General features: G+C 28.4%; 1 protein-coding gene across 1 annotated transcript; it reads right to left on the reverse strand.

Annotated features, from left to right (window-relative positions):
* Positions 1 to 5,533: 5,533 nt before the first annotated feature.
* LOC107845847 (endo-1,4-beta-xylanase 5) lies at positions 5,534 to 9,666 on the reverse strand. Its single transcript, XM_016690343.2, has 7 exons — positions 9,553 to 9,666; positions 9,351 to 9,385; positions 9,081 to 9,237; positions 7,405 to 7,577; positions 7,212 to 7,319; positions 6,972 to 7,118; positions 5,534 to 6,880 (listed from the first exon to the last, which is right to left on the reverse strand). Exons 1-7 carry the CDS (start codon positions 9,641 to 9,643, stop codon positions 5,906 to 5,908), a joined length of 1,686 nt encoding a protein of 561 aa, XP_016545829.2. The 5' UTR covers positions 9,644 to 9,666; the 3' UTR covers positions 5,534 to 5,905.
* Positions 9,667 to 15,737: the final 6,071 nt, after the last annotated feature.

A 15,737-nucleotide genomic window follows, 5' to 3' on the forward strand; every position in this document is an offset into this window, starting at 1 on the left:
CTATTTTTAAATGGTCTTCGCATAATTAATTTAATAATTTATAATTTATAGGTAAATTCTAATAACTCTAACATATATCTTACTTCCGTATTTTTTGAATTACTGGGCTCTGACATATATCTTACTTCCAGAAAATAATTTTAAAATAATTTTTAAAATTTTTAAGGTCAAACACTACAACTTTAATAAAATAAAAAAAGAAATTAAAAAAAAATATTTTTTATGACCAAACAGCCTCATATGTGAGTAAAGGCAACAAAGAAAACACGAAGGAATCAAAGTTTTTCAGCAAATAATGTTGTTACATTTGAAAGTTTTCATGGAATGTGGGAGAAAAGGACAATACTACAAACTCATTTTCCTTTAAGAATGATGTAATAAAACAAAAGTACAAGTCTTTGGTTAATTGTTGCATACTTGCTAAGTTTGTTGAGGCTAATAGTATAGATTAAGCATATGCTTTGACACGATTCAATTTTTCAAGTCATGATAGCGTCTATTTTATTCTATCAATTGACAAGCTAAGTCATAGTCCGAAATAATAGGTAACGGGCTAACGAACGAAAATCAGAAAGACCACATATAATGGTAATGATAGTAATAATAAGCGAAACACAAATAAAGAATATATAATGTGCATCCAAAGGAGAGAAGGAAAATAATCAAAATATACAAATAAATCCGTCCCAAGACCTGGTAAGATCGGTACTAGAACCGCTACTAAAAGATACCTTAAAAACTAGACAGAATTCAAAATATGCATAATATATACAAGTTGTCTCAAGTACAAAAGACTAAATTAGAATATATAGATGAGGATCAGTCTCGAGCGATAGTAAGCTCACTCTGTTTTAAATCAATACTGGAAAATAAAAATCACGTCAACCGCTAATGGGATAGTTAATATAAGAGGTTGTACTTAATGCAATATATAAGAGTTTGGGTTTAGGATTAGGGGTAATTAATTAATATAGACTTTTGTAGTAATCTAACTTATAGTAATCTAACTTTTTTACTAAGTGGTTTTCCACTTTTATGCAAAATCAAATGAAACCAAAGATGGGATTTGAGTGTGTAAAGTCGAATACACTTTGTGAAAATGCATTTGAAATATAACCTTTATTGAAAATTTTTATTTTGCATCTCATACGCCATCTCATACTAGTTGTATAAGGTGTCTACATATTTGACAAATGAACTTTTGGGCTCCAGCTACCAGGCCAATTTTCATAACTTTTGTCATTAACTATTATTTTTCTTTTATTGGGGGAACAAATTATTTTTTGCTTTTTGTTTTAGGTTACTTTATATTGTTTTGTTGTTCTTACTTTGTGTTTTCACAAATTGCTTGAAGTTTCTTTTTTTGCTTTTTTTTCCCCTTTTAATTCTTATTTGTAGATATTTGTAACAAAATATTTTTTTTGATCATTTGATTGTGATTGTTGTTTTCGTTTTTATTATATTTTTTTATTGGTGATGGAAAAATTAGATATCAAAAATTTAAAATTGAATTTCGTGGTAAATCTATTTTTTAGAATTTATATTATACTGTTTATTATAGTTATGTTATTACGAGTATCTATAATATTTAAAATATTAGAAATTGAATAGCCGTCACATTTTTTTTTTACTAAGTGCATCTTTTATATAGCAAAATTATTTTAAGTACGCTTTATTAGAATTGGATCAAATTTAGAATGAGTGGGTCCTAAATAAATTTAAATATTAATTTTAATTGTAATTTTTTTTTCTAAAAACTAGAGTTACCACATCATTAAATAGGCATCAAAAATTATATTTCAAGGTAAAATCATAATGGAAGCTAACTATGCAAAGAGTGACTTTAGTGGCCAAATTTTTTGATTCTACATTCGGTACCTATTGAAATCCGATTAAATATGATTAGTGCCGAAAAATTCTGACACAAATTATTATAAGTTGAGTGATCATTCATATATTTAACTAACGGAGACAATACTTTCTCTGTTTTAATTTGTTTGTCTGATTTTATTTTGTCATAGAATTTAAGAAAATAAAGGGGACTTCTAAATCTTCTATTTTTAAATTCAAACTATGAAAAATATATCAAAATATTCTTTAATCTTAGTGGTTTAAAATATATCACTTAAAAAATTTAAGTTAAAAAATATCAAAAATGAAAGAAACATTTTTTTTTTTTGAAACTGAAAAAAAAATTAAGACAAATACGTGAGACATAGCAAGTATTATATAAATTTGATTTTCTTATGAATATATACATATAAAAATTACAACGAGAAAGCCATCAATTTACTTAGTATGGGAAAAATATTGAAAGAAAAAGGTAAACAAAGAAAATAAAGAAAGCAATAAAGAAAAGATAATTCCAAAAAACAAAGAGCAAAAATGATTTGTCAAACAAAAACAAAAAGTTAATTAAAGTGAAAATGCAAAAGGGAAGAAAAGGAATCGGTCTGGCAGTTGGGACCCAAAGGTCCATTTGTCAAATATGTAGATACCTTGTACAAGTATGAGGTGGCGTATGGGATGCAAAATAAATTTTTTCATCTCTATTGACGCAGTGCTGCTTGATGATAGCATGGGCCATATTGTTTTTTTCTTAAAAAAGGAAAAAGTTATTGATTTGAGTATTTTTATAAAATACTTACTGTTTAAATATATTTTTTATTTTATTATATATATATATATATATTATGTTTTTAAAAAGTACTATCATTTATTGCAATATTATTATATATTAAAAATGTATTATATATGTATGTAATATAAATGTGTTAAAAGTGTATTAAAATATATTATACTTATTTGATTAAAAGATGTACTCTATATTAAAAATGAGTTCTGCATGCAATGTAGATATATTATATATGTTTAAAAACTAAATTATGCATGTAATATAGATATATTATGCTTGTTTTGATAAAAAATCTATCTTATATATTAAAAGTAAATTATGCATATATTAAAGCTATATTGCTATAAATAGTAAATATTATTTTCAAGTAATATATTTAGGAAAGTTTCTCTAAAAAATATGTTCTCTCTATATATAGGAAAGTTTCTCTAAAAAATATGTTCTCTCTCTCTATATATATTTTTATTTTTTCTTAAATTATGTATTACTAATTTCAAGAGAATTTTTCGGGAAAAGCAAAGTAACTTTTAGGGGCCCATAGTAGTTACTAAAAGTAAAGTAAATTATTTAGATTTTTCTTTAAAAGTGAAAAGTTTAAAAATAGCAAAAAAAGACCCATTACTTAGAAGACACATAGCAATCTTTTGTTAGTTACCCTAAATAATAATATTTATAGATATTTGATGCGTAAGACAACATTAAATACATATATAAATATAGTTAATTGTCTTATATTTAGGTAACAATTTGAGTTAAAGAAGGCAAAATAATTCTAATTTCCTTAAATCACATTCATCCAATTAATCAAAAATTAATTGAAAATTCTATTTCAAAAAATAGGAATCCTTTTTAACGAGTTTAAAACTCAAAATAGGTATGAATAATCTTTTTCTATTTCTCTCTCTTTTTTTTCTTTTTCAGTTTTTTTTTTCCTTTTGTCGTTTTTTACTGTTTCTTTTTTTCTTTGAAATTTTTTGTATGTTTTTTTATTGTCTCATTTTTTTCTTTTTGTCATTTTTCTTTTTCGTTCTTTTGATTATATTTTTGTTATTGTATTTTATATTTATATATATTTTATATTTATTTACATCAAATTATATATTTTAACTAAATTATTATTTTTTTCGTTTAAAAAAGAATGACCTACTTTTTTTTTAATCCGTTTAAAAAAGATGACTTCTTTTTATTTTGGCAATGCTTTAATTTCAACTTTCCATATGACATGTTTAGGACCACAAGATTAAAGGACATTTTGGTACATTTGACACATTAAGGTCGCAAGATTCAAAAGTTTTTTTTTTTTTCTTAAATTTTGTGTCAAGTCAAAATAGGTCATTTTTTTTAAAACAGAGGGAGTATTTGTATTTGAATAGTTTAACCCTGAATATGTACGATTAATCATTTGTATTTGTATACAAATAATTATATGTATTAATTATATTTTTTGACTTTAAAATATACAAATATATGTACAATGTATCGTATTTGTATGTCAAATTTATTTTTATATTTGTATATGAACTTGTATCATTTGTATACGTATGATTCAAGTTGTTTAAACATATATCATTTAATATAAAGATAACATTTATATTTGTATAATTTATCATTTGTATTTTTATTGTTCAATATATCAATAGAATTCAATTCGTGTCAATAAATGCAAATATAAGTGTTCATAGGAAGAAAAATTCTTATAATTCTTTTTCAGTTGTTTAAAAATACAAATGATAAAATTCAACGACAAATTCAAATACAATAAATGAAATTACATACACAAATAAAATATGCAGACAACTTAAAAATATAAATATAAATTAATTCTTTTAAAATACAAGTGTATTGACAAAAATAAAATACAAATACGAATATAAAAAAAATAAAATCACAAAATACAAATACAATATACATTCAACTATAAAATACAAATACAAAATGATTCTTTAAATACAAGTACGAATCATATGAAATATAAATGATGGTGCGAACTATAAAATACATACATATGCAAGTGTGAACTATAAAATATAAATATAATTGTATCAATGAACATAAAAATATAAATAATGGTATGAATATAAATACAATAAATAATTGTGGTATTTTCAATTATCATCTATGAATTGTGCTCGATGTAGCCATATTTTTCAAAAATATAAAAAAAATATATAAAATAAAATAAAAAAAATGAGAAAGAGAATAAATACTGTAAAAAAAGAATAAAAGAAAGAAGAAAAAAAATAAAGGATAGAGATAGGAGAGAAGTTACATATAAAAAAGTAAAAAAAAAATGAAAAGAAATAATAAAAATAGGAAAAAAAGAAAAAAAATAGAAAAAGAAAAGGGAAAACAAAGAATGAAAAAGGACAAAAAAAAAAGAGAAATAAAAGTTAAAGATAGAAGAGTTAAAAAAAAAAAGGCGAAAATAAAGAAACAAAAATAGGGAAAAAAAGAAAAAAAATAAGAAAAGGAAAAGGAAAAAAATGAGAGAAAAAACAAAAAATATATAAAAATGTAAAGACCAATAAAGAGAAAAATGAAAAAGAAAAAAGAGAAGAAAGAGAAATAGAAATTAAAAACAGAAGAGAGCAGAAAAAAAATGAAAAAAATAACGAAAAAGAAAAAAAAGACAACAGAAGAAAATGAAAAATGAAAATGAAAGAAAAGAAAAGGCTAGAGATATAAAAAAGAGAGAAAAATAGCGGAGGATGAGGAGTCGCTCAAATATTTTTATTTGTTACCCCGCTTGATTTTTTTTAAAGTGCTCCTATTTAGCTTAATTATATGCTTAAGTTTGCTTTAAAATATTAAATTAAACTTGAAGATATTAAATAAATTAAACTTGAAGATAGTTTACAATGGTAGTATACTCACACACATGTCTAACGATAATATATATGTGATCTAAATATTTTTACTAATTGACAACGAGATGCACGTATAGTACAAGAAATGAACTTAAGATGTGCGTACATCGCAAGAGATGCACATACGTCGCACGAACTACACTTTTCATACACAAGATATATGTATGATACGGACAAAAATTAATTTTATTGAATATATTTTAAACCTCTTGCTAAAATTTAACTTTAGACGACTAAATTTGTTAAGCCGCCTGAAAGACGGTAATCTCAAAATTTAGGATAAAAATTAAAATTTTGACAATACAAGGAGTCAAAACTATTCTGTTTACGCATACAAATCGGAGTAAATGACCACTTATTGTTCAGTTTATTCAGAGCTACATTATATTTTTACTAGGTTTGGTTAAACATGAACGGTAATGTGCTTAGTCTCGACACCACGGCCTAGTGAGAAGGAAGAATTGAAGACTGTGTGATTATAAATGACAGAAACCTTGTAATCGCCTAAGAAACCTCGAAAATTGTAGGAACCAAACTCATTTGTTTTGCCACGTTTGGTCTCAGTTTTCCATTCTTTAAGTAGCAGCTGGTCAATGATATCCCCGGTTGGCAGGTTTTGAAATTTCTCGTCCGTAAGGCACGTTTGGTAGCAACCACCTACGCTACGAGCTGACCAAAGCATGATCCCGTTCACACCTGGATGTGAGAATGCCTCTCTCAAAATTTGCTCCAAGTATAAAGCTTGTTCTTCCAGTCCATGCACTCTGTTGACGTCCACTTCTGTGAGCCAGATAGGAAGCTTTAGGGTTGCCAATTTATCAAGAACAGCTCTCATGAAACCAGGGTTTGGTATAGAAAAATGACTCTCTAGCCCAATACCAGCCAGAGTCACCCCGCCCTTCTTGAGTTCCTTTAACTTATTGATGTAACTGTCCACGTTGGCTTTCGGGTCACATTGTTCGATAATGTTGAATTCATTGAGAAATAGGGTTGTTAGTGGATCTTCACGGTGTATTTTCTTGAACATATCCAAGGTAGCTTTAGGTCCGAGTTTTTTCTCAAAAAAGTCAAACTTGAGGACTTCATTGCTCACATCCCAGTGAAAAAACTCAGTTCTGTATCTACTCATTACACTGTCAATTCTGAATTTCATCGCTCTTTGCAGCTGAGGAGCTGTCATGTTTTCGAGCCAATCTTGTACATAGATGGGGTCGGGCCAGAACATGTTATGTCCTCTAGCTATAAGACTATTTTTTCTGACGAATTCCATCATTTGATCCACTACAGTATAGTTCAGTTGCCCAGGTAGTGGCTCTGTCTTGAACCACTTGAGCTCATTTTCAAAAACTGTTGTTTTGAATCGCTCGAGGAACCATTTCTGAAATAACATTGTTCACTTTAATGAAATGAGGATGAATCGTGACAAGAAATTTTTACTGTTTGTTCTATTAACAAACGAAAAAAAACACCTGATAAGGTAAATTTTCCAGAATGGTTCTTGATATCACAGTTCCAAATGGAAAATCCGTTGAAATTTGGTTTACTTTGACTGCTGCCCCAGTCACAATGAATCCATTTTTATCTACCACATGGATCATAACAGCTCGCTTCCTTTCCTGAAATACAACTAAATTTTCTGTTTGACCGAATTTTACATAATTGTAACTTGATTGAGTCAAAATAAGATATCAATGGTGCTTAATTCTTGCCGTGTTTATCCCTTCAAATTGATTTCTTCTCCATTGCCTCTCAGTGAATGGTTGTAACGAATAGGCAATAATCTCTACATCCACGAACCTTTTTGTCTGTTCCGAACTCTGCAAAAGATTAAAAACAAGATGTAACTTTTTCTTTCAAGAAAAGAAGACATGGGAAAATCACTTAGGAAATGGCTTAATATACCTGGAAATCTATTTGAGAAGAATTGGAAGGTGAATCCCAAAGGAAACCACCTTTGAGAAAAGACCAACATCCTTTCTTTGCTATAACACTACCTATACATTTTGAATATGCAGTGTCTAGCTTCAATGTAGTTGTTACTAGAGCAGAATCTAAATTTTTCACTCTCACCCAGCCTGTGTAAATACCAATTTGTTATATCACATAATACCTATATGTTTTTTCTTGATATTTTGTTAAGAGCCACTACTACTTTAAGAATTTAAACTGACGTCTAGATACTAGTGTTTGACAGAAATAATAAATAAAAAGAATTTACCACAATGTTCATAATATTGATGTATAATTTAAATAGACCTGGTAAATTATTTGTTGGAGACAATGGTAAAATAATAATAACAATATTATTTAACTGTTAATAAAATATATAACAATAATAATAGTAGCAGTATAATAACATAACAATGTATAATAATATTACTACTTAAGTAATAATATTATAATCAATATAATAATTATAACAATAATATAATTACTTCTTAACAAATTAATGGTACTGAATATTAAATAAATATTATAGTGAAATGATTTTAAGTAATATATTAATTAAACTTGAGTCGTGCTAGACACTGTCCTAAAAAATTATTTCAACAGTGTGAAATATTTTTTCAAAATTAAACAAACACTTCTCTAATTAATTAAAGAATGTTCTGATATAACTACCAACAAGATAATTTTAAAAAATGATAGAACTAATATCGCCCTTTTAATTAAATTATAATAATTAAAAAAAAAGAAGAAAGAGATGGGAAAATGGAGTAAGAAAACTAAAGGAAATATGAAAGTTTTGTTACCGCATTATGGCAAAAAATGTAGCCTATTTAGGGGCTAAAGTGAAGCCTCTCCTCTTGCCAAGTGTATTAACACTTGTCCTTTAACTATTTGATAAGACTCACTCTCAATGTATTCTTCACAAGTGTAAGACAAGTGTCAAGATGAAGTAATGCATGCATTTGCAATTACCCTCTTTTCAAGTAAAATAATATAAATCCTTTTTTCCGCTCGTTTTTTTATAAAATTCATGACTTTCCAAATACTCTTTCATAATTAATTTTTAAATACACAATAAATTATTTTGAAATAAATAAATAATTTTTCTACATTATTTGCAAACGACTAATTGATATTAAGGCTAAAATATTTTTCTTTTCTTTTGATGTGTTAAAGTAGATAAGTAAAAGTCAAAATTTATTTTTAGTAGAGTGGACAGTGTATTGAGGAGTAAATTGTTCAACAACAACAATATACTCAGCATATTTCAGAGAGTACGATATAAGGAGGGTAAAATATACGCAATTCATATCATGAAGTAGAGACGTTGTTTTTAATAGATTTCCGGCCAAAAATACATAACAATATAATAAATATAAAAGCATAAAAATAAATATAAAAATGAGATAACACATCACTACATAATAATAAAAGAAATTAGGAGTAAATTGTTCCTAAATGAGAAAGTATGACATCCTTTCTGGATAAACTAAAAAAACAGCATGACATGATAATATGTTAGCAACAAAAATACAACAAGATGATGACAACCAAAAAATAACAACAACGAAAATGATGAGAGATCTAGAAACCAGAAAATACAAGAAATCATATATAAAGAACTTAACTGGAGAAGGAATAAATTGATCCTGGAGAGAGATTTTCCAAGGATAAAGTAGGTGAATAAACCATGTCCCCATTGATATCCTTGACTGGTTTATATACTGGAAATTTGTTTGTTAGTATTCCTCCATTGTAAAGTGGCGCCTCTGGCTCCGCTTGACACTGTCAACAAAAATGAAGAAATATGATCACACACGGTTCATATATATAGCCAATCCCGCCTTATGTTAGATTTGCAGTTATTAAATATTGTTTAAATAAGTTTGTTTTAGTACCTCTGTCCAAGCCGAAGGATCATAAGCAGGCCCCCCTGAAATAAAAACAGAAGAATGAGAGACGAATCCAAGATGGTAGTCATACAAAGTATTTTTGCGTCGACATTTTCTATCTAATAATGGATCAGACTCAAAATAAACATTTCAACTGTATATAATAAGAATGAGAAACTACAAAAAGACAAAAAGGGAAAGAAAGTACCGTAGTGTTTCGCGAAGGAAGACGTAGCAAAGAAGAGGAAAGGCAAAAAGGTCCAAAATATTGGACTACCTTCCCACATTAACATCAACATGTTTCACTGTTTGTTCAACAACTTTCAACAATTTCTATATAAAATTTAAGTAGTAAATACGTTTTTTATTTTCAGGTTAAGTTCGCAACGTAAACTCAAAGCAATTAATGCGTTAATTGAACCAAGATAGCTTCCTTTTACCTGTTTGTGTACAAACTTTATTAATTAGCATCATTATTTTGAGGAGGAGAGAAACAACAGTTTATTCTCACTTGTATTCATGTCCCATTAATAACTAGTTTGTTAATGATATTAGGGAAGAAGCACCAAATCCGCATATAAGCAATACTTTAGTTATTAGGTATTCGAAAATGAATTGGAGAATAAGTAATTAATAATTATAAAAAAAATATTTTTTCTTGATATATCAAAAGTGAAAAATACAAATATAAATATCTTTTAAAAAATAAGTGACAACTATAAATGAGCCGAGGGAGTATATATAGAATGCAGGAACTATATATTAACTCGTCCCCTAATTTTTTACAGCACACATTTCTTTCCGTTATTCCAAGCTTATTATTGATCTAATTCTCTTGAAGTATATATTAAAAATATTGATAAAACAATATATGATAAATCTTTCTTTTTATTAAAATAGAATACTTCTGTTTAACCTCTCAGAGAAAAATTGACAATGTATAAATGTTCACGAAATTACATGCAGTGACCCAAAAGTGGGCTTTAGCTTTTTGACTTCCATAACAAAAGTTTTAAAAACTAATCCTCCTTCCTTTATATATAGTATAAATATATTTCTGACATTATACACCTTAAATATTTTTAAACTTTTTATTCTTATTCTCATTTGTCACTCAACTTCTATTTTAATTATTTTACTTTAGCTTTTAATTTTTTTCATTTTAATTCATTTGTCTCAACTTTTATCTTTCTTTTATTTTTTTCTCAAATATTATTTTTTTCTTCATTTCTCTCCTTTTTTTTAATTCAATGGTTTCAATCATTATTTTTTTTTTTTTTTTTTTTTTTCTCAATCTTTTTTTATTTCTCTGTTTTGTCTGTTCTCTTTTTTTCCTCAGCTTCTATTATATTTTGATAATAAATAAAATATTGGATAATTCGCAAATGGATCTTCTTGTTTTGACATCAAAGCAAATTTAAGGGCATGACTTATTGTTAGGAAATTCTTTGGGATAAGTCTTGCCTCTAAGGAAAAAATTATAGAATAACTTATAAATCAAGACACAATGTGGTAGTGTCAAGTCTTGCTTGTGGAGCATAACTTGTTATTTGAAAATTCTTAAGTTAAGTCTTGCTTCTAGAGCAAGAGTTATAGAACATCTCATAAATCAAGAAACAATGTGGTAGTGTCAAGTCTTGCTTGTAGAACATAACTTGTTATTTGAAAATCTTTGAGTTAAGTCTTGCTTCTAAGGCAAGAGTTATAGATGTAGACACGTGATTTTTGACCCTCCCCAAGTTTAATATATTTTTTGGCATTAAATATTTTTATTTTTATTTTTTCCAATATTTATTTTAGCTTTTATTTCATTTTAATAAGTTTTGATTGAAAATAAATAAAAAAATAATAAATAAAATTACATTTTTGGAATATTTTTATTTTTATTTTTGTTTATAAATAATACGAAAATTCAAATATATATATATATATATATATATATATATATATATATATATATCTCTTTTAATTTTAATAAATAGGCTAGTAGTTTTATTATTCTCTTAATTATATTTATTTTGGATTATTACAAAATTTTATTATATGTTCTTAAATATAAAAATTAATTAGTTAATATTATTTTATTATTTTATCATTATTATTCTATTATATATATATATTTTAATTAAAAAAGGCATTATCCTAATAAAACTACCCAACTTCTCACCCCTATCTGATCCTTATTTTTTCTCAAATTCTTCCCCCACTCTCTGACATATAACTCTCTCCACCCCTCAGAAGATACGGGGAAAGATCAGATAATCAGAAATAGAAAACGACAGAGAGAAAACACAGAGTCAGATAAAAAAAAGAGGAGAGAAAAATAAAAAACAGTAGAAGAAAAAGGAGAAAAATAGAAGAAAAGAGGGACGACTTGAGTTCGAAGTTAGAGTTTGTGGTTTGAAGTTTTCGGTAGCAACTTTGTTGCGTCAATGTTCATCTTAATTCATCACAGGTTTTTCTTTGATCTTAAATCATTGATATTATGAGTTTTGTTATGAAAAAGCCTGAATGAAAATATGTGAATAACCACAATGCACTATTCCGTATGAATATTTGATTATGTAAATCTTTTGTTACTATATATCGTATTATTTTACTGAGTGCTAATATATTTGTTCAGTAGACATGCTGGGAATTACAATATCGTGTGTTAATTCTGTCAAGTTTTAAAATAGAATCGATAAAGAGGAAAAGAAAAAAATGGTTATTCATAGAACACACTCACACACAATTCACTATGCACACACATACTCATATTCCACATAGATTAATTTCATGTTTCAGAGAATTTATAGGCACTCTACATACACACAGAGACGTGCAAAAAAGTAAAAATAGTGAAAGAAAAATAGGGAAAAAAGAAAGTAAAAGAGTGGGTCCTTCAATGTAGATCGCCGGCACCGGATCTCTAGTGAATTTGACGGAGAGAGTTACGAGAGATAGTGAAAAATGCAGACAAACGATGAAAAAGGAGGATCCGATTGTTCCGGCGAATATTCACCGAGAAAGGCTATTCAAAACTGCCAGAAATGTCTGCGTACCAGTGAAATACCGGCGACTCTCCGCCAAATGGCGCCACTAGCCCGTCCCGTCACCATCTTCGGCGAACTCCACCGATCCAACTCTTTTTCCTCGAAAAACCCATTAAAATTGAAAAATCACCTCGCCGGAATCATCACCAGCCACCGTGTTGCCCCTTCCTCCATTTTCTTTGCCACACCACGCCGGATTTGACCACCGACGGGTGGGCTTTGACCCCATTTCGGTCAAAGCACACTAAAAATGGCCAAAATCAGCCACCCCTCGTCGGGAACCCACCAAAATAATCATTGAAAAATGTTTAGTCACTATATTTGCTATTGTTCCGGTGAAACCGTTGGAAAACGGTGTCAGCAGTGCTAAATTTTTCAAAAACTAATTCCAAACCGTGAATTTGTTTGAATTTTGTTTGGGTTGGTGTATCATATGTTTCGGCTTTCTTGTATTCTTTGGGGATTTGTGTTTGAATCATATTTCAGAATCTTTTATATTTGAGTTGTCTCTAAATTGTGATTTGAATTTTTGTATTAATATGAAAAATTTAGATCTAGAGACTTTAATATTAAAATCAACATAATATGAGTAGCTTTATGTGTTTTATTTATTTTATTATTTCGTTATTTTTATTTATTGTAATTAACAAAGTTTGATAATTTTATTTGTTAAATTAATTAACCACTTTGAATAAATTTTGCTTAAAGGTTATTGTTAAAGATAAGTAGCATTTCGAATAGATAAAATTGTTATGAGTTTACAAGTAGCGAACCAACGTCTGTAACGCTAGGCAAATTTTAGGCATATTTAAAAAATTCGTCTCAATTAAGAATGCGGCGTACGCATCTTTTTGAGACATTTAAAAATTTAAGGATGTAATAATGCACTTTGGCAAATATTTTTCTAAAATTAACTTTCACAAATTTATTTAATATAAGAAGTGTAAACAAATATTTTCGGTATGGTAAAAATGAGAAATTTTAGGCCTTAACATAATTTTTAAAAATAGTTTAAGTCAAGATAAGTTAATAAAAGTGACCGTGCTACAATCACGAGATTCGAGGGGTGCCTCACACTACCCTTTCTCCTCGATCAACAGGATTCCTTACCCGGTCTTCTATTTTCACAAACCATAATAAAGAGTCATTTTCTTTTGAATATGGATTCAAAAAGGTGACTTGGACCACCATAACTCAATTCCAAGTGGCGAATCTGCAAATAAATAATTTCTATTCAAAATCGTCACTTTAATTGAAAAAATCCTCTGACTCGACCCTTCGAGCAATAAAGGGGTGTGACATATCTACCGACTCTGCTGGGACATATTAGAATTTAAACTTTTAATACTGACTTTTACTTTCTTTGATTATTTTTGATATTGTGTTTGTCGGCCTAATATGCTACTTATTGCTCATTTATCACTTTGATATTGTTGAACCATATTATAAACTGTCTTCTCTCGCGCATCCCTCTAAGTCTCTGAAATAGGATAGAAGGAATGCAGCGCATGCATCCTGCCTTCTTTTTAAGATAGCCAAAGTGTTAAGGTGCCTGGTGAAGGATTATTAGTCATACATGTTAGGCGGGCGTTGGATCCACAATGAAGGAGGAGTATCACTGCTACCGAACAAGTTGTCCCTCCACGACTCGAGTGTCCGCTCGGGTAAGCCAGTCTAAACACCTATCCTTATTAGGCTAAACTTAGAAGAGCTGAAACTCAACATTTGATTATCCTTATTAGGGGTGTGTTTGGTATGATGGAAAATATTTTCTGGAAAATATTTTCCTATTTCTCTTGTTTGGTTGTAGTAAAATATTGGGAAAACATTTTCCAAGATAACTCATTTGCCTCTATTTGAAGGAAAATGACTTCCCTCATGGACCTAGGGAAGTCCTTGTCCGAAAAATGACAAATGTAACTTATACCCCCGCCCCCACCCCTATTCCCACCCCAACAACACTCATATTCACATGACTCAAAAAATTCACACTTCTAAAAAATTTACAATACTCGAAAATATTTTTTACTGTACTTTGCTTCAATTTTTCAACAACAATAACAAACCCAGTGTATTCCCACATAGTGGGGTTTGGGGAGGGTAGGATGTACACAGTCCATACCATTTTGCTTCAATTTTTCACTGCTTGAAATAAAAAATAGTGAAGCCCAAATTTTTCCTATTTTCAATGTTCGTTAAATGTATTGTTATTTTCATATGCATAGAGGACGACTCCCCTATGTTACTTTTGCTAATTGCATATTTCATTTTGTCACCGATGTAACTTGTTTCACGAGGTTGAATAAACTTGTCGTTCCGTTATATTTCTATTGATTTTAGTATCACGAGATTGTTCTGAGAAAATGTTGAAAAGTGTCTCCTATATTTTCTAATTAATAGTTGCTTAAATTTAGTGATTGTAATATTTTAGTATTCGATATTGATATTATTTGTTAGGCTTAAATTAGTTCTTACAAATTGTTGAGTTGCTAGAGGCACTGATATACTAGTTAACAGTTAGTAGTATTTTCTAAAAAATATTTTTTCATTCACCAATCAAATACTAAAAAATATTTTTCTAAATAATATTTTTTACTCACCAACCAAACATCATAAAATATTTTCTGAAAAATATTTTCCACTCACCAACCAAACATGAGAAAATAAGTAGAAACCCAACTTATTTTCCAGGAAAATATTTTCCATCATACCAAACACACCCTAGGTTCCGCCTTATTTGCATCATGTGCATTTGATTTAATGGGACTCGGCACATGGGTCGGTCTGTCTAGGACAGGTGACCCACTTTATAATGACCAACATGTGCATCCTACGTGCTCGTTGACATTTATTTGGAAGGCCGTTTGATTGTTGACTGACTTTAGGCAACTTGGCGAAATACAAAAGTGTCTTGTCCTCCAAATTTAATTATCTTTTTCTAAAATAATAATAATAATAATAATAATAATGAATTTTTTGAAAATAAAAATTTAGTTTTCATGAACTACGAGGGTCTGATTCTCACTCTTTAGTGAGATACGTAGGAACTTCCCGAGCGACTCTATTTTTTAAAAATTAATTATTCATAAATTTATTGAAGGATATTTTAAAATGTTATATATATATATATAATATTAAAAAAAAAGAAAATGAAAAAATGACTATTTTCATTAGTATTGTTATTATATTTTATTTTTCCCTTTCTTCTTATCCTCAAATTTAATTTTAATACATATCTTAATAGCCCTAAACCTTTAGGGGTCATGAGCTAAGTTTTGATAAATTAATAAAACATGTAAATTTATAACTTATGTCAAGCCCCAAAATCCCATCGGGCCGGACTGGCACCCGAAGCCGA

Source organism: Capsicum annuum, chromosome 10, assembly GCF_002878395.1.
Source record: "Capsicum annuum cultivar UCD-10X-F1 chromosome 10, UCD10Xv1.1, whole genome shotgun sequence".
NCBI lineage: Eukaryota > Viridiplantae > Streptophyta > Magnoliopsida > Solanales > Solanaceae > Capsicum > Capsicum annuum.